The sequence below is a fragment of the Chelon labrosus genome (assembly GCF_963514085.1).
Source record: "Chelon labrosus genome assembly, chromosome: 1".
Lineage (NCBI taxonomy): Eukaryota > Metazoa > Chordata > Actinopteri > Mugiliformes > Mugilidae > Chelon > Chelon labrosus.
The window spans coordinates 1,606,161-1,630,794 of record NC_140337.1 but is presented as its reverse complement, the minus strand read 5'-3'; the positions used below and the strand labels follow the sequence as shown (position 1 = coordinate 1,630,794).

At 41.9% G+C, this 24,634-nt stretch overlaps 1 protein-coding gene across 3 annotated transcripts in view; it reads left to right on the top strand.

The window, feature by feature from the left end:
- exoc6b (exocyst complex component 6B) overlaps positions 1-24,634 on the top strand; it is a 111,319-nt gene that overhangs the window by 57,262 nt on the left and 29,423 nt on the right. Inside the window, exons 16-21 of one of the 3 annotated variants that reach the window (XR_014699168.1) lie at positions 1,382-1,493; positions 2,418-2,552; positions 2,757-2,945; positions 5,786-5,878; positions 8,321-8,350; positions 18,101-18,116. Coding sequence is in view for 2 of the 3 variants with exons in the window: in XM_084548407.1 (XP_084404533.1) it covers positions 1,382-1,493; positions 2,418-2,552; positions 2,757-2,945; positions 18,101-18,242; positions 22,123-22,196 (652 nt within the window). In the remaining variant the exon portion in view is untranslated. Of the gene's footprint in view, positions 1-1,381; positions 1,494-2,417; positions 2,553-2,756; positions 2,946-5,785; positions 6,395-8,320; positions 8,351-18,100; positions 18,243-22,122; positions 22,197-24,634 lie in introns of those variants that run through there. The other 2 variants (XM_084548407.1, XM_084548408.1) reach the window with 2 other exon arrangements.

Below are 24,634 nucleotides of genomic sequence, written 5' to 3'. Positions count from 1 at the left end.
GCTCCTCCGTGTACTGTGAACATGTCTGCGCTCAAGGCAGCTGGCTTTCTGCTGAGAGCGTCAGAAGAGTGTCTGCCCCTGATGGCAGCACAGATATAATGAAATTCAATCTGAATTCTGCGGTGTGTCTATATTTGTATGTGTGTGCGCTTGCAGAGTTCACTGGCATGACTTTTTCACCACTCTCTCCACACACGCACCATTTCTGTCCACTAAGCACCTCAGCCGCTCCAGGAATCCCCCCTCCCCTCCTCCCCCATCTGAATCTGAACGTTTTTTGGATTCCTCTGCTTTTTTGGAAACAAAGTCAGTTTGGAATTCGAGCTCTCGCTGTCCCTCCGGCGACACCATGTGCACATGAATGTGTCCTTGGGTTGAATTCCAGGCACGGACTATTTACTGATTTGGTTGGAATGTATTTGTTACCCACAGGGCCCTGGAATCAAACACACAAACACAGATTCTTTATCATGTCACAGTGGGAGAAAGTGATCGCTTTCGTTTAGACCTAATATCCCGGCTTGTCTGATGTGTGCTCGACCTCCCCTGACCCTTTCCTGCACGTTCCATCTTCTGACTTCATGCGCTTCAAACGTGTCCTTAACCCCCTCCCGTGCTTTTGACGCTGCATATTTCAACACGTATTTCTCCCGTCTGTGTGTTCAGCCTCTTGTCGGGAGTCCTGCAGCCTTTCGTGCAGTTTCCAGGAACTTGTTATTAAACAGCATGCGAGTCCTTGCCATGAAAAACCCCACTAGACTCCCAAACTTGTCCAGAAATTTGTCTGGGTTTCTTCACCAAACATCACCCACTTTTCAAACATAACAAAATCGATAGTATGTCAGAGATTTTGTTAAGTGGGTCTGATTTTCTGCCATCAAACATTTGTTTTAAGAGGAAATTTGAGCTCATTTCAGAGTTAACAGCCTGCTGGCTATCTTTTGCCTTATTGGCTGCACATAGGTAGTCATTTTCTTACTATTTAAGGTCTGTTAAGATACAAGGTGTGTCAATATATTAAAAAGAAAGTCTATCTGGACAGTGTTTTTTGTTATTTTGATGGTATCTAATAGGTCTAGGGCTCTTATATTACCAGTTTAGGTCTATTTTAAAGCTACAGTTTTATCTGGGGATTTAAGACGGTGTGAGAATTTTAATGAAGCTGACAGCTCATAACATGGTAATGTACTTATTGGAGCTGGCTGACATTTAGACTTTTTCCAAATGGAGAGATTCGCAGTCTGAGAAATTCACTTAAACTGTTTGTTCTGGCCTCTCTGCAAGAAAAGGAAGAAATTGCTTCTGCACAGTCTGTGATTTCTGTTCTCTTTGTGTGTGTTTATGTATATATTTATATACGTGTGTGTTTGTGTGTTCTTAGTTCCACAGAGGTGGATGACATGATCCGTAAGTCGACAAATCTCTTGTTGACCAGAACCCTCAGCAACTGCCTGCAATATGGCATTAAGAAGAAGAATGTTGGATTGGCAGAGGTAATGTGTCCGTGTGTGTGTGTGTGTGTGTGTGGGTCAATAGTGTTAAAACTAAAAATTAAAAACCTTGATGCCTGTAATAATCCCTCTAAGCCAATGTTGTTTGCACATTTTCAGTGTTATTCCACTGTGGTAATTCTCAGCTTTTCCAGCTCATTTACCTTCACAAAAACACAATTTTCCTGTGTTTAACCTGTTGTTGTCACCATGACTGCTGAAGGGTGTTGTTAAATAATGCTTTCCTCTAGCAGTGTTGTTTGTTTCCATGCTCAGCGATCATCCAGGAGACAAAACATCATTAATTTAAGAGAACAGGATGTTATCATAAGACTGTGTGTTAATTGTTGAACTTGTGTCAAATTCCAGTTGGGACGACTGACACTGTTGAATTCTGTGACTCGTACACAGAGTTCCTCAAACATTCACCACAAGGAAACGCAGTCCACAACTTTGTTTTCCTAAAATTCACCATGCTGATGGTGGGCATGGACCATCTTCGGTGAACCCAGATTGAGCTGCTTTTCAAATACAAGAAGAGCTAGTGGGCTAGACTATGCTCAGACAAGGGTCAGCAGTGAGCATGAACTCCACCACAACATTTGTAATTAATCCCCTCGTGGTATAAAGTCCAAAGCACCTCAACATATTCACAAAAAGGTTCTGGAGAATGACGAAGATTGAGGTTGAAGGGTTTTAGATACCACAGTATTCTGCAGCGCCTCACAGTACCCTCTGTTATGCGCCTAGTTGGTCAGGGGTTCATCCTACAGCAAGATAATGACCCAAAACTTAAGTCCAAGCTCTGCCAGAACTACCTTAGGAAAACTTTTCTAAAATTTTTGACCAGTAGTGTATTTATTATATGAAGGTTTGAAGGTCAGTAAATTGCCTAAAAATGTCCTTTTCGTGTTGATGTTTGAGTAGTTGGTGCAGGTGATCATTAACACCACCCACCTGGAGCAGAGCTGCCACTTCCTGGAGGAGTTCATATCAAATATAACCAATGTTCCTCCGGACACAGTCAACGCTACCAAGCTGTACGGGACCTCCACCTTTAAGGTACACCTTCATACTTTCTTCCACTTACTTTTCATACTTTCTTTTCTTTCCTTATTACTTACATATTTTGTGTTGATGCCTATTTCCTATAATTTTCCTTGACATCTGCCTTCATTTGCCTTAAGTTAATTTCTCATGTTTCTCACAGTGTTAGCTGTAATGTAAAGATTAAAAAAATTCTTCCCGGTCTCCATCTTACGGCAGGACGCTCGCCACGCAGCTGAGGCAGAGATCTACACCAACCTGAACGCCAAGATTGACCAGTTCCTGCAGCTGGCTGATTACGACTGGATGGCCGCGGTGCCGGGAAGTGGGAATCTGACCACCAGCGACTACCTGGTTGACCTGATTGCTTTCCTGAAGAGTACTTTCAGTGTCTTCACCAACCTGCCTGTTAGTATGCGCATAAACACACAAAATGCAACACAAATTAACGACAAACTTTGTTTATGCAGCACAAACTAGACTTTACCTTGACATCAAGCACAAAAACATTTTTGACATGTACTTCAGTGTTTTATTTTGGCCTAAGTCCCGTCTACAAACATGGGGGAGGGGTACCTATACTGCAGCCAGACACCAGGGGGAGCGCTATTTACTTTGGCTTCACTTTTGAGGAGCTGTTCCATTGTCCATCTTTATTTACAGTCTATGGTTGAAACGCACCACATAATGAAATCCAAACGGAGTGTTACCAGAGTAGTATTCTGATAAGAGTTGAGTCTTGCTGCACCAGGCTAGTACAGCTAATGTAAGCACATATGTACAGTGTTTTCCTCTTTTAATGACTTGATTTATGGAATCATGTTCAATGTAATTTGGCTTTTGACTACTCTGGAGTGAAACGCTTTAACAGCTGAAATACAACTGTTACAGGGGTTCTTCACCTGCCGAGGCTGTATTAGAGATAGGCACAGAAAAATCAAATCTTGACTAGAGTTTTCCCAAACGCGTGTGAGAGACTCTATGGTCAACTGCAAGAAAGTGATGAGACCAAAGTGGAGCCTATTCTCCATCAAACTAGGTACTATGTTTAGTGGACAGCACCACAAACAAACCATCCCTACTGTGAAGCATGGTAGTGGCAGCATCATGCTGTCGGGGCGTTTCTCAGCAGCAAGCCCTGGACAACATGTGGAGGCGGTAACATGAATGCAGCAAAATATAGGGAAATCCTGAAGGATTGTCTGACTTGGCTTGCAAGGGAACTATGACTTGAGAGAAGATTTACCTGACACAAAGCAAACAGCAAAAGCTATACAGACATGGTTTAAAGACAACACGTTGATTGTACTGGAGTGGTTGAGTCAAAACCCAGTCATTAATAAATTAAAGAATTTGGGGCTGTTTAACAGCCATCTCCAACAACCTCTTGAGGCAGTTTTATAAAGAAGAGTGGAGTAAAATTGCAGTGTCCAGATGTCCAAGCCTGGTTGAGCTCTAGCCACACAGAGTCAGTGCTGTGTTTGTGGTTTTGCTGCATCTACACAATGCTGACTTGAGGGGGTTAAGTACTTGATTTTGCATTCTCTATTTTTAAGTAACATTACTTTGTGGAAATCTGTTTCCACAAGAGTTTTTGTTGTTGTTATTGTGAAGCCAAATTACACTGACATTGATTCCATTTATAAAAGCAATAAAAGGGAAAAACATCCAATGGGGTGAATGTCTTTTAAAGGCACTTCAGTTTTCAAGTTCTGGTAATCAACATTATTAAAACAGAAGAGAAAATTTTGCTAATTGTCAAAAATCTACCCTTGCTTTCAAATAGATTGGCACATATGTACAACATCTGTCTCTTAAGTGCATGCTTAAGTGCTCTTTCCTTGAGTGTGTGTCGGTTATTTTTGTGTAATCAGCCTGTGTGTTTTAGTCCCCGTGCATATAACTAGAATATGTGTCCGTGTGTTGGCGTGTGTTACAAAAGCTCCCCCGCCCGGTCTCTTCACATGCTGGCATGACACATCACAGGGCAGGACAATCTGCTTTAGTTCGTTAGAGTATCAACTTGTTACGGGTTAGATCGTTAACATGGGGCCCGCTAAGCTCATTAAAGGGTGAGCTGGTCAGGTCACCAGCACCAGATTATACACAGGCTCAGGCTATTGACGCTATAGCCCCGCTGTAATGACATTACACTCAGGCGGGCTATGCTAGTAGAATATTTACTTGTGAAGTGTAGAAATAATTTAATTTTCTTTTGTTGTTGATTTCAGGAAGAGTTGCACGCAGCTCCCTGCCTTAACCACGCCTCTAAATGAAAAATGTAACTCTTTAGATTATAAAGGCTTCTTGTAGTATGACTTTTCGTATCTGACAAGTCTTGTGCCAGTTTCTTTGGGTTTCAAATGATTATTTCAAAGGGGTGAAGAATATTGGCATGTAGGAACAAAACAAGTACGGAACTTCAAATTGAGAATATAAAAGTTTAGATTTAAGGTATTCATTCATGCTCAGCAAAGCACAGGATTTAACTTAATCCTCAGACATCATTAGAGACATTTTTGTCTCTACACAATGTTTGAAATTCAAAAAAAAAATAAAAATTCTAATAGGTCAACAGAACACTGTGGAAAAAATGTACTACCCTCTTGAGTCATTAAGGACACAAATGTCCACATCCAAAAAACTGCTATAAAAACTTAACTGATTAATATTTTTTTCCTGCTTTTTCTGCATTAATCTCTTAAACCACTTCAGCACTTTACAAAACTACCTCAAAACGAGACTGGAGCATTTATTATTTTTTTTAAATCAATCTTGGATATGACCAAGATTATCTAAAATATTGATTTGGTTGCATTATTAGCTTTTGTGTAACATCAGATTTAAAATTTACTGTCCTCTTGTGACCTTAGCGGACAAAAAGTCCCATTGACTCCCATTATAACCACATTTTTTAATCTCTCAGCCATGACACAATATAATCGTTCATTCTGCAATATTAGGGTTTCATTTATGAGAAAAATGGTCAGATTTGTCATTTTTAGTGTTCAACATGAAAATCTGCCATTCCAAAGCACCATGTACACCTTACTTTAGAGGCCAAAGGGGAATCCACCTGCATCCTCCGGGATGACAACAGTGGAAAAGTCGGGAGGAAGAATAGAACGCAGAATGGTCTGACTCCACCACAAAGTCCACATCAGACTCTCCTTATGAGGATGTTTCGCTTTCCTGCATCTCTCTGGGAGTTACAGGCCACATGTTTTCACTCTGACCCTTTTCCACAGAGAAGAACATCTTCATCTTGCTTCGTGGTTGTCAAAGGAATGAAATGACCAGACAGCCAAGCTCCAAACTGTTTGTGACAGGACTCCAGCCAGGTGCATAAACTCACTAACCGCTGTGTTTTCTCCACAGTGAAGTGCAGTAAGAAAAGGGGCCCATGTTTTTATTTTCTTGAAAGAGTGCATATATGGCTGTGGATACACACACGCAGACACACACAGACCTTAAAATAGCCTGCTAAGCTCAATAACACAAGCACATAAAATAATGAAATAACAAACATTTTATGCATATGCCCTATAATGGGGAAATGGTTGATTTTAGTGTTCAACACTAAAAATGACAAATTTGACCTTTTTCTCATAAATGAAACCATTATATTGCAGAATGAATGATTATATTGTGTCATGGCTGTGACATTAAAAATGTGGGTATAATGGGAGTCAATGGGACATGTTTGTCCGCTAAGGTCACAAGAGGATATTAAATTTTAAATCTGATGCTATAGAAAAACTAATAATGCAATCAAGTCGGCATTTTAGATAATCTTGGTCATAACCAAGACTAATTTAAAAAAAATGCCCCAGCCTCAAAACAATTAATTTGGATTATTTTTTTTTTTTTGTAAAACACAACTGTAACTTTATTCAAACTGGCATTTAAAGGGTTAAAATCCTCAAAAATTAAAAATAATTTTTAGTAGTTTTGTAAAGTGCTGAAGTGGTTTAAGAGATGTTTTTTGGACATGGACATTTTTGTCCTTAATGACTCAAGAGGGTGGAAAATTAAACTGATGCCTGAGGGTTAAATACAAAAATCACATTTTTAAACATGGACGGACTCCAAAGTCCTACCGCAAACACACACGCACACACAGGTTAGCTCTAAGATGATTGTGCATGCAGATTTGGAGATTTGGTCAAAGCAGGTCACAAGGCCATTCAGCCACACACACACACGCGGTGGTTAAGCTAAGTGTTCTCCACCACTTCCAAGAAGCTTTTCTTTACACCCCCACGAGCCCCGGACATGACCCCGTCACACACACTTTAATGCATTCTCGCACACCGTGTGGGGGCCCTCCTAAGTAGATCAGATACTATGGATCTAAAATGCTGGGTGGTATGACCCGCTGAAAAATAGAGGTGATGGTGTAAAAGAGTAGAGTTACACTGAAATGATTTAGATACTACTGAAGTTAGTGAAGCCTGAGTACTATTGGCACTGAGGCACTCACTCTGACTGGATAATCCACCTTTTTCAAACCTCAGTCAATCTGAAAAGACTTAATATTGAAGGAAGACCAAGATTAGTTGTAGGATGATACGCCAGCTGTTAATGAGCAGTGCACTTGTTGTCTTAGAGGCACCGCAGATAATATCCTCTGATGGATGACAATAACTACCTTTTCTGATGAACATCTCCGCAGAGGAAAAGGGAGTCCTACTAATAAATAGGACAGTTTTGTTTGGGGCCTTCAGTTGCAGAAAATTTGCATTGGTTCAAATTAAGTGTTTGCCCACACAGTCTAAATACAGGTTTCAAAGACTCGGCTAACATTTTTACACTAGAATTCAACTAATCAGAACTGATCTTACTGATTCTGATTTGTTTTTAAATCTAGAACATTATGTGTCCATTACACCTTCCTGGAGCCCACGATCATGTCTGAGAATTGCTCCTTTAGTTCATCCAACTGTTCAAAACCATGAAATACGCAATAAGAAAGTTTCACATTTCAAAAAGTGGCAACAAGTGAATGTGTGTCTTTATTCTTCTGTCAGTTGACTGGTTGATTAGTTGCCTAATCATTTCTGCTGTCGGTAGCTGAAAATATTTAATTGCGATCAATCGCTTGATTTTCTGTCATTAACATGAATTAATTTTTATTATCAATTTTTTGGAAATTATTATATTGACAAAAATTCATTAGTTTCGGTTTGCTTTCTTCCTCTTTGGGGATTTTTGGCAGTTTCGACGCTACTGGGTATTATTACCATCCACAGGCTAAAATGATTTTTTCCAAAGACACTTCAGAATGTGCTTGCTTTCCACACTGTTATGTTACTGATAAAGATTGTGTCATTGATATCTAGCGAGTAAAGGCCCAGTGTGACCAAAAAAATAAAGAAATTCCAAAAAATGTGGAAAAACCTTCTAATTTAAAGGTGGAATGGGGAAGACATGAAAAAGCCGTAGGAATGAAAGTGATCATGTGAATCTTAGAAAGCATAGTTTGGACCCATAGCCCTCCAGTTGTATTGTTTATATGCTCCTTGATCATTTTTCTGCTGTGCTGAGTGTCCAGGAGTTCTGCCAGATAAAGCCAGATTAGCAACATCTCAAGGGCTCACGTGCAATAAAAGCTTTGCACACAGAGGTGGAAAAAGCCGCCAATTTTCTTGCAGTGATTTGATTGAGGAGATTTATTCCCATGCAGCCATTTTGCGCCTTTAGTTTCTTTCAACTTATGATTCCTCCCATTAATGAGACCTGAGTTTTGAGCTAAATTTCCTGGTTTATGTTTCTTACCATAGGGAACTCCCGTAGAACACGCTACCTTACCGGTGAGTATATGGGTTGTTACAGTAACGGAGTGATGTTTACCCAACCTTCACTGACCTCCTTAACCCCTCAACGTTGACCTTAAATTCCCATTTGAGAGTTTAACAACCAGCATGTGAGATGCAAAGAGAGTGATGCACGTTTGCTTGAATTGAGGTGTTCATGTGCCAAAATGTCTGTCCAGTGAGGGAAGTGTTGCCAGATTGGTTTGCATTTAGGCCAGTGAACTGGAAACTTTGGCAGGTAACAGCTTCCATTTTATAGTATGCCCTGTTCAACTATGAAAAGTTTTTTATGCGGGAGATTAGTTGCCATCTAAAAGGTACAGGCACACCAAACTGAAATCAAAGAACTACTTAGCATTAATGTTTAGACCCAGAAGTTGCACTTGGACAAAGACTACAGCCAACGTGCTGTCTGAAGTCAAATAACTCATACCAGCAGGTGGCAGTAGTCTGTATTTGCCATTCAAAAGGGAGACAGGAAGCGCTGCTATTATTTGGGAGGCTAGGAATCTACAAACTGTTATACAGAACCTCTCCTGAATCATGCTCAAGGCTGGTCAGTTAGTCTACAGTAGATTTATCCTAGATTATCATCATATTGTTGTAGGAAACACTTGGATTTGAATGTGCAGATGAGATGAAGATAAAACAAAGACAGGTCTTCTGTGTGGGCTTCCAACTTTGTTGTTTTGTTTGCTTTTTCATTTGCTTACTTGTGTTTGTCTTCTTGTGACTTGGTTCTCTAAGAGCCTGTTCAGACCTTGCATTAAGATCTGATCTGGACTATCCAATCGTCAGTGACCAGCTTTAGGTACCTGTGTGTTCAGACCTGGCATTAACTTGCATCTCCAAGTCCGATCTCAGTTTCATGCTCTGTATGTAAATAAACCCCGACATCATCACTAGAATATTATAACAGCTCATGTCTCTGATGGATCTGCTGCTCCGGAACCGAGAACAGCCCTGTTGTGTGTGTGTGCGTCATGACTTTGGCACACATTTATTAATTATTGATCTCCACCTTGACCTTAGTTAGACCCGCACAAAGCTCAGACTTGTTTCCATACGCTCCATATAATCTCTGGTAATAAAGGGAAATAAAGACATCGGTAAATGAGAAAATACTTAACCACACGTGGCTCCTAATACATCAACATGACTGCATTAATAATTAACCTATATGTTCATTTGTAAATTCTTACTTTGATTGATCTATATTTTAGTTAGTTAAAGGAACCGTATGTAAGAAATGTATTTCAATTAATCATAAAATGGCCCTGATATGTCACTAGACATGAAGAAATCATGTTCATTTCAAATACTTATATCACTAACAACAGTGGTCCGGCCAGGATATTGTCATTTAAAAGGGAAAGTTGCAGCCCTCAACTGATGTTATTGTTGTCATGTTGTGTTTTGGCCTGAGGCGCCACCCTCCAGCTATCTACTAATCACGAAGTCAGTAGAGTTTCGTCTTCCGGGTTGCCAGCTCTGCTCTAGTTACCACAGCTGCAGCTACGAACGTGTCGGATAAAACATGTATAACGTTACTAAACCTAAAAGACCTCGTTATGAATCCGAACTACGTTGTGACAAAGTCCGGAATGGCATGGAATTGACCCTCGACTTTTGGATGCTATATTCTACCATGTTTGTTGGTATAGGCTAAAAGCCCCGTGCTTCCGTACATATAGACAGTGGATTTTCCATGGTCGCCCGTGCTAAATGCGTTCATAAAAAGCTTTATATCGCACCACTAGCAGGGTATGAAAACAATCTATGTTCTGACTGAAATGTGGTATTACAGTATATCTTTACGAAATATTTGGCTAATCGCCATTAGTAAATTTTTGCGATACATAATTACTTCGCAAAACATTTCTCATGAAGCATAAACTTTATTAACAGAAAAAAAAACTTACTGTGTAGGACTCGTCACTTGCCATTGGAAGCTCCTTGTAGCGGCTTAGCTGGCAACCTCGAGTCAGGGGGGAGGCTGAGGGGATACACCGTTCTACAGTATTTTGAAAGTGATTGCAGTACCAGTTTTGGCCAGTTTTGGCCACAATCCTACATACTGTTCCTTTAACAGCTACAAGGACAGCATATTTTAAAAGGCTTTGATTAGTAATGCACAGACATCACTTACCAAACCATCTCTTAATGTGGTGAGAGATCGGATCTCTCAGATACGCTCTCAGTGCGCCCTGGGAGTGTTCACACCTGTTTCTTGCCCACATCAGATCTCAGTGCAAGGTCTGAACAGGGTCTAAGCCAAACAACCACTTAGAGTGATCCCTCTGACCAACTTGTTCCGCAACTGATTCAACATGCTGAATTAACTAAAAAGCAGCAGGTTTGACTTGTGTTAATGGTCAGCGTTTCCCTACCATTATATTAGAGGGGGAACCTTCTCCCCTAAGGATACCCTCCGCCCGCTTTAAAGGTCAAGTTAATCTGATTTTCTACATAGCGCCAGATCGCAACAGAAGTCATTTAAGGTTACCTTTCTGTCTCTACATGGTCGCGTGTTTACAGTTCTCCTCTGCTCTCTGTGTACGCACACACAGGCGAACACACTCCCACCAGCAGACAGGCCGTGTGTCGGAAAGTATGTCTCGTCAGCCCCCTGAAAAGCAGTGGAAAATGTTCCAATGTTTAGGTCGATGTACAGTTCAAGCTAATTGTTCAGTTGTTAGATTGACTGCTGTCACTAAAAGAAACGCATGAACGCTGTGGTTCCTTTAAGTATTTGTGTTGATGTGCATCTGCATCACCCCGGCCCCCCCTTCCCCCCTCCTCTCTGAGTTATGAAATGTTTATTAAGAAATTAGAACTGTATTCTAAAGAAAATTCCATTGAATGAAATCTATTTACCACTTGCTCTTCCAGACAAAAGAAAATTGTAACCCTGGTATCTATCTGATCAGTGTGGTTTAAAGTGAAGCTGCTTGCACCAAGTTCGTTGTGAGTATCAAGGTTACATTCGAAAAGAAAACACTCACAAAAATGCACCCTCGTCCAGACTTCATTTTTGTGGTGTTTCTTGAGTGACATGGACAAATACCTGCCATAATGCGGAAATCTGCGATTGTTCCGCAAGACTTAACCTGGCGCTCCTCTTTTTACGGCGATTTGGAGGCTGACTGTGTGAATGTACGTCTCAGACACATAAGTAGATTCCCATTTTCAGTCGTTTTCCAGGTCGTGAATCAGAATAAGTGCCTGTAACCCCCTCATACACACCCAGATTACTATCGCTCTAATATTCACAGATTCAGTCGAAGGAGTGTCTAACTCCGGTGTCCCGCGCCACTATCATGTGTTTTTTTGTTTGTCTTTCTGCTGCGATGCCACCTCTTGACTTTTGGCTGCCCTTGACTGGCTGTCGATTTGACTGACAGGTTTCTGGATGGACAGAGATTATATTATACACCATGTCGAATCCCTTCCAGGAGTTGTGAATCAGTGCGTTATGGCATTGCGAAGCACAGCGCTGTTGTGTTTCTTACTCAACCTGCTTCTAGCATTACGAGGCTGGAGTTGAATTCAGCAGGGAGTACTTCAAAACGAGCTCCGTCCAGAATGGGAGAATCCATTTGACTAAACACTTTTGCATATGAGCATCTGGTTGTTCTTACATATTCGACAGTCTCTTGAAGGTTATTTATTAAAAAAATGAAATTCGGCGCAAACCTGATCTCACAAAGGTATGTTAATTTGAGCTTTCCTTGCGTTTATTTGGCCTCCACCTTCTGTGCCTCAGCCACTGCTGGAGTGTCTGGCCACACACAGATGGATTAATTTACCCCCACAATGAGACCACATCCCTCCACTGACCACAAATACACCCACAAATTCTTCTCAAGTTTGCTGGACTGCACCACGGCAGTCGGCATCAGTTAAAAGTAAAACTTGGTTTGAAAGCGCAAAGCTGCTGCGGTGTTTCTAATAGGTGCGACCGAATAGTGACCAAGTGATCACGGCTGGACTGGACTTTGTTCACCTGGTGGGCAGAAGTACAACTTGAGAGGAGCATTGTCACTCAGTTTGTGCTCTCTGTCAGATCAGCTTTATAAGTTGATGGAATGTCAACTTGCACCCAAGTGGACAACTATTTCTTTATAGAGCAAAGGTCGTAGGTTGGAAATACCTAGGAACTGACCTACTTGAGTCAATGGCTACATTTACATGGATAATACACCAGATTCAAATAATTCACATGAGAGTTTTCAACTGCGCTGCAGACATGGACGTTAAATAAAGTTAAAAAAACAAACAAAAAAAAAAAAACATCAGTTGTGGTTTGTCTGCCTGCTCAACTTCCAAATTTTACTGACAACCCTGAATTGAACTAATAGAAGGTGACGACCGAGCCACGTCTTCAGCATTGCAGCCTCTACCAGCTCCAGCTTTATTCATCTTTTCAAATACTTCTTTGAGGCAACTGGTTGTTTTGCTACCTCCGTGTTGCTGGCCTTTCCTGGAAACCTGGTGTTTACCCCATGTGGAGCATTTATTTTACCCGGAGAGAAACCATCCCATCAAGTGTTTACGTGGTTATTATGTGCTAATATTTCCCAAATGATATCAAAGCTTTACGCAGCCCCTCTCGACCTAATTGAAAATTCCTTCTGATCGGGTCAGTCTGTTCTGTTGAGGTGGACACAGGTGGCCTTTTTCTTCTGCTTGGACTTTTATTCCTATAAATAGCAGAACACTCACACCCATGTTAATGTAACTATTGACGGACACAACAGTATTGCCATACCCAGTTGCTGATATGTTGTGAGATTTGTCCATCTTTTTTTTAAGCTCGGATTTGGTCTCCTCCATCTCCTGAGAAAACTCTTTTCTTTCTACATCAGTTAGTGTCAGCAGTCAGATGGAAGAGTCTTAAACACTTCATTTTCCTTCTTTAAAACTTGCACATTACATGTGGTCAGTTAATTTCATATTAACAGATTCCCCTCAATGTTGACAGGCAGATATTTATTAGCATATTTTACTGTCGTTTTCGTCTGTCTGCATTCCTGTCATTGCTCCTCCTTTTCCTTCCTCTTTCCTCGTCCACTCCTCCTCCTTGATTACCCACCACCCCCTTCATTTGGTCCGTCTGACCCCGCCGGTCTTGTCCCCATCCCTTCCCCTCACCTCTTTCCCTCCACCTTGTCTGCTTTCTTTCTTTCTTTCTTTCTTTCGTTCTTTCTTGTATATTTGTTCAGCCGCTAGGAGCTGAGTAGCTTTTAATGAGCTTTTTGATGAACGTCTCTCGTTGGCTGGAAGGAGGGATGGACGGAGGTGTGGGGAGGTGGAGGTTTTGGAGGGTTTAGAAATGGATGGAATAGAGAAGGAGCACCATTTGGTTTCTCATTCCCTCTTTACCTCTTTTTCTTTCATAGGTCCTTCTCCTTCCCTCGTCCTCTCATCTCTGCATCCTTCTCCGCTCACCTTTAATTTTCTTTCCTTAGTTTTCCTAACCTGTGCAGATTTGTCTTTGTTTCTTTTCATCCCTATCTTAGTCCTTTCCTTTTCCGTCCCTTCCTATGCTCCTGTCCTCGCGTTTTTCATTCTTCTCTTTAATTTTCTTCACCTTTCTCCTCCCTCTCTTTTTTCGTTCTCTTCTTCTTTGAATTCTTTCCTTCTTGCACTTCTATTTTTACCTTTCTTCCTTATGTTTCCCCACATTTCTTGTCCTCGTCTCTCCTTTCTCTCGCAGTCATAGTCTTTCCTATCCCTTCCCTTTCTGACCTTTCCTTTTCCTGTTCTACCCTCACCTATACTTTCCTCATCATGCAGGTCTTCTCCTTCCTTTTTATTCATCATAATCTATCCTTTTCATACCTTTTCTTTCTTCTTTAATTTTTACTGTCTTCACATTACTTTCTTCACGGTACTTTACTTTTCCTTTCTTTTTTCCTTCCTGTCTTTGAATACTTTCCTCACCTGTACTCCTTTCTCCGCTTTCCTTTCTTCCTCACCTTTCGCTCCCTTCCTTTTCTTGTTCTTTCCTCACCTGGATTTTCCTCATCTTTCCCCTCCTTCTTATTCAGCACCATCTCTGTCCTTTCTGTACCGTTTCTTTCCCAAGCTACCCATAATCACCCTCTCTTTTTTGTCTCATTTCCAAATTTCCCTACCTTTCCTTTCAGCCCTTTCCCTCAATTATTTCTGCTATTATCACTTTTCCTTTCATTCACCTGTGCTGATCATCATGTTCCTTGACCGTTCCTGGCCTCTCTTTTCCTTTCTCCAGCTGTCAATATTAACTTTTCCATTATTTTCTGTCCTTTCCTTTTCTTGTTCTTCCCTCACCTGTGCGGATCTTTCATTTCTTTCCATCAACTTCTCTGTTCTCTTGCCTCCTTTTTATTTTTTCCTGTACTTTTGTCATTTTTTCTTTGCTTTCCTCAGCCCCTTCTCCTTGGCTTTTAACTTTCTTCACTTTTCTTCTCATCTTTTTTCTTTCCCTTCCTTGACTCATCTCCTTTTAGGTGTCATCTCCTTTCCTTTACTTTCCATCTTCCCTCCCTCTGATGTGCTTCAGGCTAATAGTTTCCAGTTGTCTGTGTTGCAGTCCAAGGCGACAGCGCTTTTGTCAGGCTGACCTACCTGTGTGTTTGTGTGTGCGTCAGTCAGTCCAGGTTCAGGACATATAAATAGAGTTAGCCTATTTCATGCTCAGTCTCACTCCGTAATAACTAACCCCAGAGAGGTGGACTGTGTGCGCACTCAGAGTTCAGCATCATTTTGGAGGATATCCGGCCAGTCGTAGGTGTGCGTTTGTCAAACATATGGGCCCACATGTGTCTGCAGTGTGTTTAATTTGATTTCCCTGTGAGGTTGGATGCTGCTTGAGCAGACCTCGCTCCAGACTCTTTCCTGAGGTGGACCGATAGGATCTTTCTGCTGCCGTTGAGTTCGTTATATAAGATAAAGAAAAATTGTATCGAGTTGAAACTGGTTTGTTACAGCAGCAGTGCAATAAACGGTTGCCTTTAGAACAAACAGAGGAAATTATCTTTAGGAATGTCAACATGTTAATTGTTTCTTAATGAAAGCAATACTCTTTTGTGTCCACTAATGTGAGAACTGTTCTTTTTTTCCCCCTTGGTTTTAAATTACTCAGTTATACTTGGAAATAAGTAAACAGTAGGTTTTCCATGAATTGGAAAACTGAGAATTCAACTATTACTCAGGATTTTTACAGGGATGTTAATGTCTTACTGCTTGTTTCATTAATATCTGTGTGTTAGCTGTTGGTTTTCATTCTATCTGTACTGGAAACCAGATTACTGACCTCAGCAGAAAAGCATTAGGAGGACCAAAGACTTAGGCTGTCCAATAATAATGCATTAATGCAAATTGCTTTTAACAGCGTTAATATTTTTTTTTAAACTCACAATTAACGCACACATAGTTTTTGGAAATCAGGAAGTAATCAAAGCAGCAGTAACACTGTGGAATGCAAGCAGAGTCTCAAGTGTGGTCGTCGTAAATCATATTACCCTTTTGAGAGCAGTACACCTAGTACCTGTTAAAACTGCCAAAAATACAGTAGAAGAAGCAAAAGAGGAAAGCAAGTAGATACAAAGGAGCAGAAATTGATTAAGAAACGGTTATCGAGTAAACTGTAGCTGGTCAGCTAGGCTCACCAGCTACAGTTTACTCTAACAGTTTGAGACGTGGATGGAGAATCTGAAGGAATTATGAGAGAAGGATATGTTTAAGACATATTTGTACCAAACTGTACAAATAACTACAAACCATTGCCTTTCTTTGTTGCTAGTACCTTAGTAGTTCAGATGTTGAATACAATTCAGTGGTGAAACAAAGCTTGTGCATTTTTCCTTCATTTTAGACTCCCTAACTTAGGAGTTAGCACCGCTATTGGTTCACTATCCACATTTGCAGGTGAAGAATCCACTGATTTCTCTGAGATGTCATCATATTTTTACAAAATTTACTTACATTGGAATTTACACGGAAGTCCTGATGAAGATGAAAAGCGAAAACTAATTCATTTGACTTTTAACGAACACTTTCAACACAAACAGTCACTCGTGTGATTAGAACTGTACAAACATTTCATTTATATTATTCTAACAGATTCAACACATTACACAAATATAAACGCATTTGTCCGATTGTGTGTGTATTTGCACGTGGTGGGCATATGCTCAGTTTCGCCAATTGATTAATGGAGGTCATTAAATATGAAGTGCTGAAGTTGAAGGCCTGATGTTTCTTCTTAATCACGTTTCAGTCAAGTGTGTTGGTGTCAGTTGGACACATCAAAGATACATCAGGATTCATTTTTGTAATCAGGCTCTTGTTTGCTCTGCATTTTAATTAAAGGTCTTTTTTCATTGTAGTTTTTGTGATTGTGAGGAATTGAATTTGTGTTCTCCACCTAACATGTCAAATTTGTGTTAATGAAATATAGGAAAAGGATATGGAACTGTTTAATGATTGTGAGAACAAAAACAACATCCTCTTCACTGTCAGTTTTTTCTTTCCCTTTTAAACTTTTGCTCTTTTAATCCTTGTTTAACCTTTTTTAGCTTTACCTCAATGTTCTCTTCGTTTCCTCTTCCCCTTTTGATCTGTTTGCTTCATTCTGTTGAAATGCAGACGTGGAGATCGAGGCCATGGCCGGTCGCTGAGATCACACACACGCACATACAATGAGACCCACGCAAACACATGTTTGGGTCTCTGTATTAATGCGTTGTCATGTACTTCCTTATCCGCAGCTTTTATTCTTATTAACCTACTTCATCATTCTGACTGCACCTGAACTCAGCACACTTCATCAACGCTCGCTCTGTATTTGTGTGTGTGTGTGCACGTTTAGGGGCTAAAAAGAAAAAGTCCCTGTGAAAGTGCACCTGAACTCGTTCTCAGTAAAACTTTTTGTGTGTCTGGGAATTTGTTAATGCTTTTGTGTGTGCCTGGGTATGCGTGCATCTGACCATGCATGTCAGCTTTATTCTTAGGGTGTGTGTGTGTGTTGTTGGAGGTGATGAGAAGCTACACGTTATAAGCCGCTGTGAAGCTATTAGAAAGTTCATGAAACGAAATTAGACTTGCAGAATGAGCTGTATACTCATACTCATACTCGTGTCATTCAGGGGTCAGTTCACAGAAACAATATGTAAACTACAAAAAAAAAATTCTGGTGGCCAAATACTCATGAACAGATATCTTAAAACCCAATGACTGTATATAAATATGGACAAACCTAATGTGACCTTACCAAAAGGCTTCCTGAAGAGTAGTTTTGAAGCCCAGTGTGGCGTCTCGGGCATCGCCATATTGTCAATGCCTGGCTCTGCCTAATTACCGGCTAATTCAAACTGAGCCGAGTAAGAAGTAATAACTTCTTTCACAAAGAGGCCACGCCCTTATTTATGTAAAACTTTAAACCTTGATATAAAAATCCTCACCTGTACACTTGTCACGAGTGGAAAATGTAGCTCAGGAGATCGCCTTTGGTGGATCTTCAGGTGGATATTTGCGTAACTGCAGTTTTTGACACAGCCATAGTGGATTAACATGGGTTGCTCCTTGTTAAGACCTATGAAACTAGGAGTAAAACCATCACATTTTAGTGTACTGTCCCTTTAAAAAATATTAAGTGACTGCCCGCTTTGCTTCAAGAAAGGTTTAGTTGTTCTCAACACTAAAACGAAGAAGCTGTGGTCTTTACACTTCTCTCTCTCTCTCTCCCTTTCTCATTTCCAGGGCAAAGTTGCCCAGACAGCCTGCATGTCGGCGTGTAAACATATTTCCACCTCACTGATGCAGCTCCTGCTCGACCCAGAGGTGCGGCAGATCTCAATGGGAGCCCTACACCAGCTCAACGCGGACGTCAAGGAGTGCGAGAGTGAGTGCCAACATTCTTGCTCTTTTTTTATTTTGACGCAAATTCTGTAATTCTCCTGTATCAGAGTCTGTTTTTACAGTAACGTGCAAAGGCCCGCTTCACTTCTGACGCTCAGTTCACAAACCTTTTTCTCTTTCACTCATCTCACCGCTTGCAAAATTAACGTTTGCAAGCGATGATTGTTCTTGACATACCAATGCAGGAGATACACAAGATCCATCAAAGTTTTAATAACACTTCTAAAGTGCCCTAAAACATTTGCACGGCACTGTACCGTTACCTTCAGCTGCCTTCCTCGTTTCCTACTTCCTTCTTTTCTCCTTGTTTTTGTCCCACTTAGATTTCTGTCATATACACACACTTTTCCATACATTTACACATACGCACATTTTTCCCGCAAAACAAGTTTCAGATAAATCTTCAGACAATAATGAAACTGCCGTGTATGCAGTTTGTATTTGAAGGCACAGGGGGCGCTCTGGAACAACCAATTAGATGATAAGAGGAGAGCATCTTTCTCCTTTCTTGCTCCCTTTCCTCCTCCTTCCCTCTCAAATTTGTTCTTTCTCTTATCCCTCTATCTTATCCCTTCTCTCCAACTTTTCGCCCTCCCTCTTCCTCCCCATCCTGGCCTCGGCCATCTTCCCCCTCCCCCCCTCCATCCCCCATCTCCTTGATTTCCGAGACTTACGGACGCGGATTTTTGCAGATAAAAGAGGGGAAGAAATGAAAGGGCGTGAGGCCCCGTTGGCTGGGTTTTTTACATGATCAAGGATCTTAGGAGGCACAGCGCGGGTCACACTGTGTGTGCGTCGGTGACATGATGAGCAGTGACATGCGTACAGCACTGGGGAGGGGTTAGGAGGTTACAGAGTTACTCCTTAAGGGCAGACGGAGGCCTTGGAAGAGAGACACCGGTTGGGAAGTGGGATTGGACGGAACAGCAGAGGGACAGAAAAAAAAATGAAGGGATGTTAAGAATTCAAAAGTGGAAGACTGAGAAGGGAAGCGCAAGAGTGAAAAGAGGTGGTGTTGTGAAAGTAAAGAGGAGCAAGAACAGGGGATCACAGAAATGGATGCAGCCTGAATGGTCAGATGAAGAGGATAAAGTGGAAGGATGTCGCTGCTAATGTGTGCAGAAGTGGAGAAGAGAAATAAGAGACTTCTATACTGTTCACATACAACATGGGCAATAGAAAATAATAAGTGAGGATATTTGTCATTAAAAAAAAAAGGATGACTAGCCCAAGAACAATAGCTTCATGGACAACTGCAAAAAAAAAAAAAGCAAATTAATCTGAAAGTTCTGAAGAAAGAACGTGGACTTAAATTAAGAAGGTGGAGTAGAAGGCCAGACAGATTAGGATGAAAGGGGCAGAGAGGGCAGAGAGAAGGGGATTAAATGAAAGATGTGAATTTAAATCCAATGAAAAGCTGAAGAAGCGTACACAAGAAGGGAAGAAAGGGCAGAAAAGAGAGCTAAATACATGGATGAGTGGAGGGATTAAATCAAAATTAATGGCGAGTTTGAAAGGAGGAGGAAGTGAGGGAGAGCAAGAAGGAGGGATTAGAGATTAAGTAAGGCGAGGTATTTCAGGTTTGTGACAGATAAAAAGAAAGGGAGCTACAGATGAATAAATATGATCACCGGGGAGTGAGAAACGGTCAAGAGAGAGATGGGGTGGGGGGTGGGGGGGGGACTAATATGAAAAAGAAGTAATCTGATGAAAGCAAAAGGGCAAAAGATGGAGAGAACAGGAGAAGAAAAAGTTGAGCATAAAGAGCAAAAGTGCAGAGAACAGCGTGAAACCTTTATTTTGTTCACTTGTAGATGGTTTGAAATTAAAGTGTAGGGAGAAGAGTAATGGTCAAGAGAATAATGAGGGAAGCGAGAGCGTCAAATAAGAATAAAATGTAGAAACTGGACAAAGAAAATGAGGTGCAAGAATACGCTGACGACAGGAATGGAAGAGGGCAGGAAGAAAACTGGAAGGAAAACGTAAGCAAAATGCTTAGTCGTGTGCTCACAGGGATGGCACTTCTTGTTTTACATCTTTATCTAATCCAGTTCAGACACAATATTTCCAAAAAGCACGTTCTGTATTACGGTTTGCAGCTCTTTCTAGATTCCTAGCCTCCCTGCTAATAGTACGTCCCGGCTAATAGTTACTGGTAGTTCTTTGATATCTGTTAACATGTCAACTATTCCCTAAATAAATAATGTATTATTGTCTAACAGGATATACTATAAGACTGTCTGTCTTGTGTTGAGTCATAACTTGCCAAAGTTCCTGGCTCATTAGCCTCAACGTGAGACAGTTGGCAGGTGACCAGCCATCACTGAACTCTGGTTGGGACAGACATTTTGGCACATGAGTACAGAATCAGGCAAAGTGCATTACTCCCTTTTTCATCTCACATTCTGGTTGTTAAGGGCCTGACGTAGCCAGTTTAAAGTCTTATTAGAATATGAGTCTGGTAACATGCCGTTTGGATTCCATTATGGGGCATGTTTCAACTGATACGAAGGTAAAAAGACCTCTGCACGCAACTGAATAGTCCCCCAACCAATAAGGGCAGTCGCTGTTACTCTTCTGTCAATCACCACATATAGAACGCCCATATAGAACGATTTGATTGGCTTTGCAGGTCTTTGCAGGAGCATAATCAGTTCCCAATGGAGAGACTCCAGACCAACTTTCCACCTCAACAATTGTGTAGGGGAAATGTTCAGGCTGACTGTCAGGTTAGGTTGCTAAACTGAAAGTGGGGATTAAAGGTCCAAGTTGAGGGGCAGGTAAGCATCACTCTGTTACCATAAAAACCCAGATACTCACTGGTAAGGTAGCGTCTCCTACGTGCGCTCCCATCGCACACAGTCTTTGTTGCATTTTTGAGCCACACCTGTAACAGAACAATAAGAAGTGTTCAACAGAATTAAGTTTGGCAGACTTGTTAAAACGAAGACAGAGAAAGAAAGAGAATGGAGAGGGGGATGGACTGATGAAAAGAGACTCAAAGCAAAAGGTAAATGTGGCGTTCAGGGCCGGAGAATCATGTAAAAAGTGAGGTTAGCCGATAGCTTCAGAGTTCATGAGCAGGACCTGTGTTTATGTGTCGCGGGGTCACTGAAGATGGCAGGCGTGTAATCAGCGCTGTAGTGTGTATGTCCTCGTGTTTCTAAGTGTGTATATCCTGAGGTGAAAGAGATTAGCCACAGGCTTGCTCTCTCTCTCTCTCTCTCCCTCTCCGCGGCACTCCTCTTTTCTCTCGTTCCCTCGCTCAGAATACCAGTTGGCTTGTTTGCGGGGGCCAACTGACGCCAAGACCCCAGCTCACACTCCGTACGACCCCGACACACACAGCACAACATGCACATAGGCGTCACCCCGGGTTCAAAATCCAACAGTCCGCGACTGTTCTCAAGCGAAGCCCTGCGAGGACGACAATAAACACACAACCGCAGGCTTACCAACTCTCACATTATCACATTGAGCAGGACCAACGCTCGCAAGTGTCCATCACACACACACACACACACACACACACACACACACACACACACTCTCGGCACAGCCTCCACTCTTTCACATCCACAAACTCTTCCTCGTTCTCACAAGCACGCACACACACTTTCTTTCTCTTATTCAACAAGACCTAGCGACATGACTCCAACACCCTGCCCTCCCCTTCCTTCTCCTCTTCATCCTCCTCCTTCTCCCCAAGCTGTCATTTGTCTGCCAATCTATCCCGATGCATAGCGAATCCGACCAGGTCTTTTATTATTCCGTTTTCACCCTCTTTTTTTCCCCTCCTCCTCCTCCTCTCTTCCCTCTCTCCGGGGGTGGACTGGGGGGGGCGGGTTTGTATTTTCCCACAGGTTTTGCCAGAGCCGGCCCGGTCGCAGGCTTCCAGGGTGACACGTTGCTTCTGGCCTTCAGTGACTTGAGACAAGTAGGTCTTTGTCTCCCTCGTGGTCCTCTCTCCTTCGTTTTCTCTTTCTCTGTTTTTTTTTTTTCCTCTCCTCCCCACTATCTCCCCCCCCTCCTCCTCCTTGTCCTTTTCATCCATCCTCCCATCCTCCCTCACACACCCCCAGTGCTCCTTCTACAGTCCATTCCTCTCCTCGTCTTCCTCCTCCTTCATTTGGTTTTCTGATTTTTGTTTTGTTCCATACCCCCAACTCATCCCTGTTTCCCCTCTTCCACCCCTCTCTTTGTTTATTTTTTTTCCTTTCAGTTTTCACTTAGTTTTGTCTCTTACACACTTTGTCTCATCCGTGAAACTTTGCTCCGCTGCTGTCTGATTGGTTGTTTTTTCTTATTGGTTGACTTAACAAGCTGAAATTGGGGAATTTGAGTTAGAGTTAAAGCAGGAAACTTGTACAGAAAAACTTCCGCACTATTCTGAATTTGCGGAATTTGCAGACTTGGTTTTACCTAAGGACGTTGCATGATATTGCCTGCGTCTGTGATTATTATTAGTAGAGGTCCTCAGGTAATGTTAGTCCTGTTGAGTAGGACTTCAAGAAAGAGTGTTCAAAAAAGAGGTGATGGAGCATCTTGTCTGCAAAAGCCTGATGCAGAATTTCAGACTGACAAAACCAGTTATATCTATGTCTAATAAATCAGACAGATTACAGGAGAACACCTTTATTTCGCAAGATGAAAGCCTAGTTGAGGTTAATAATAGTACGTAGTAGTGTGTGTTGGGCAGCTGGAAAGACTCTCCAGTCTTAGCATGCCATTATTTATTTCCAGGTCATTTAGTTTGAGGTTGGATTTGAACAAATCTTCATCAGTAAAAGTCGGGTTAAGTACATGACAGAGCCTTGTCATTCTCAAAATAAGTTAGTAGTACATAAGTTAGTAGTAAATAGTAATATATACACCTTTGGCAGCCTCTTGAAAATCCATATTACCTTGGACAAATTCGATTCTTGGATTTCTGTAACCAACAGCCTCAACGGTCCAGTATCGCCACCTCCAGAAGCCCATATTCTCTAAGGTTAATGGATAAGAAATCAAACTGAACTTGCTGTTTAGAAGGTTATACTGTACTCTACTGCATGTCATCAATTTACTTGAACAGTAACAAGCTTTGTCCGTGGCTTTCGTGGCCTAATAATCAGAATTTTTAAGCTGGTACACCTTTGAATTCCTCTGCAACGAGTTCAAGACCACTTTACAAGATTCCCTGGGGACAGCCTAGCCTTTGTCGAATTACATTTGTTGTTAAACTTTTTGCTGCTATCCCAAGTCCAGTATCCTCTTTTCTCTGCAGTAAGGAGACTTGTGATTGAAACGATATGCTCAGTAGAGGTTAAATCTGACCAGAAATCATACATGACTTGCTTGGGGTTGTGCTACTTGATTAGTTGACTTTAAAAATTCAGAAGCCTTTCAACCCCTAGGACCTGCTCATAAAAAGGTTGTCCGGCATGTCATCAAAATACTTCATTAAGGACATGTTTTGTTGTTGGCTTTGATGGATTAAGAACCTCAATTTTTAGCCTGTGCACCAGGAAGTCAGGACTACTTAACCAGTTTCACAGAGGACAACGTGGGTCCTCTGGCCAGATATTGAATGTTTGGAAGTGCAGGAAGTCGCTCGGATGTGTGCCGCGCGCGTCTTGTTTTCGGGTCCTGGGAAAACCAGAGCAGAACCAGTCAGAACGGAGACAGACTCTGATGAGAATCCAGGATGTTGGGCGGAGCGTGTGTCTTTCGGGGTTGTGTGTGTGTGTGTGTGTGTGTGTTTTTGTGTGTCGATGTTGCATTTCGACTTTGCGAAAAAGCGCTTGGCAAGCAAGTGCGTACGTGCACGGGAGCGCGTGTGAGCAAAACTTCTATTCGCCACCGTTGTTTCCGAGCGCATTCTTTTCGGGGAGACTCTGGTTGCGTTTGTGAGTCTGCCGTCGCTGCTGAATGTGTGAAACTGAGCGGAGTTTGTGTGTCTGTCATCGTCGCTGAATGTGTGAAACGGGGCGGAGGGTCCGAGTAGAAGTTTGTGTGGCTTTCTGGCCTCTGTGTGTTTGTCATCGTCGCTGTGACAGTGGGTGGAAAGCGTGCGTGTGTGAAACTGGGCGCAGAGAGTGCGTGCGTCCGTTTGTGTGTGTGTGTGTGTGTGTGTCCGTTTGTGTGTCATCGCCATGAATGTGTGAATCAGGGCGGAGAGCAAGTCAAAGTTTGCGTGTCTGCCTCCTCGTCTTTGATGTGTGTTTGTTGTTGTTGAGTGTGTGAAAGTTGGGGAAAAGTGTGTGTCTGTATTTCTGTGTGTGTGTGCGCGCGCGTGTGTGTGTGTGACAGCGGATGACGGATGGGCCGGCAGGACGGAGCAGGGGACGATGAATGAGGTGACAGACAGAGACGGATAGCCCTTTATCCCTCCGT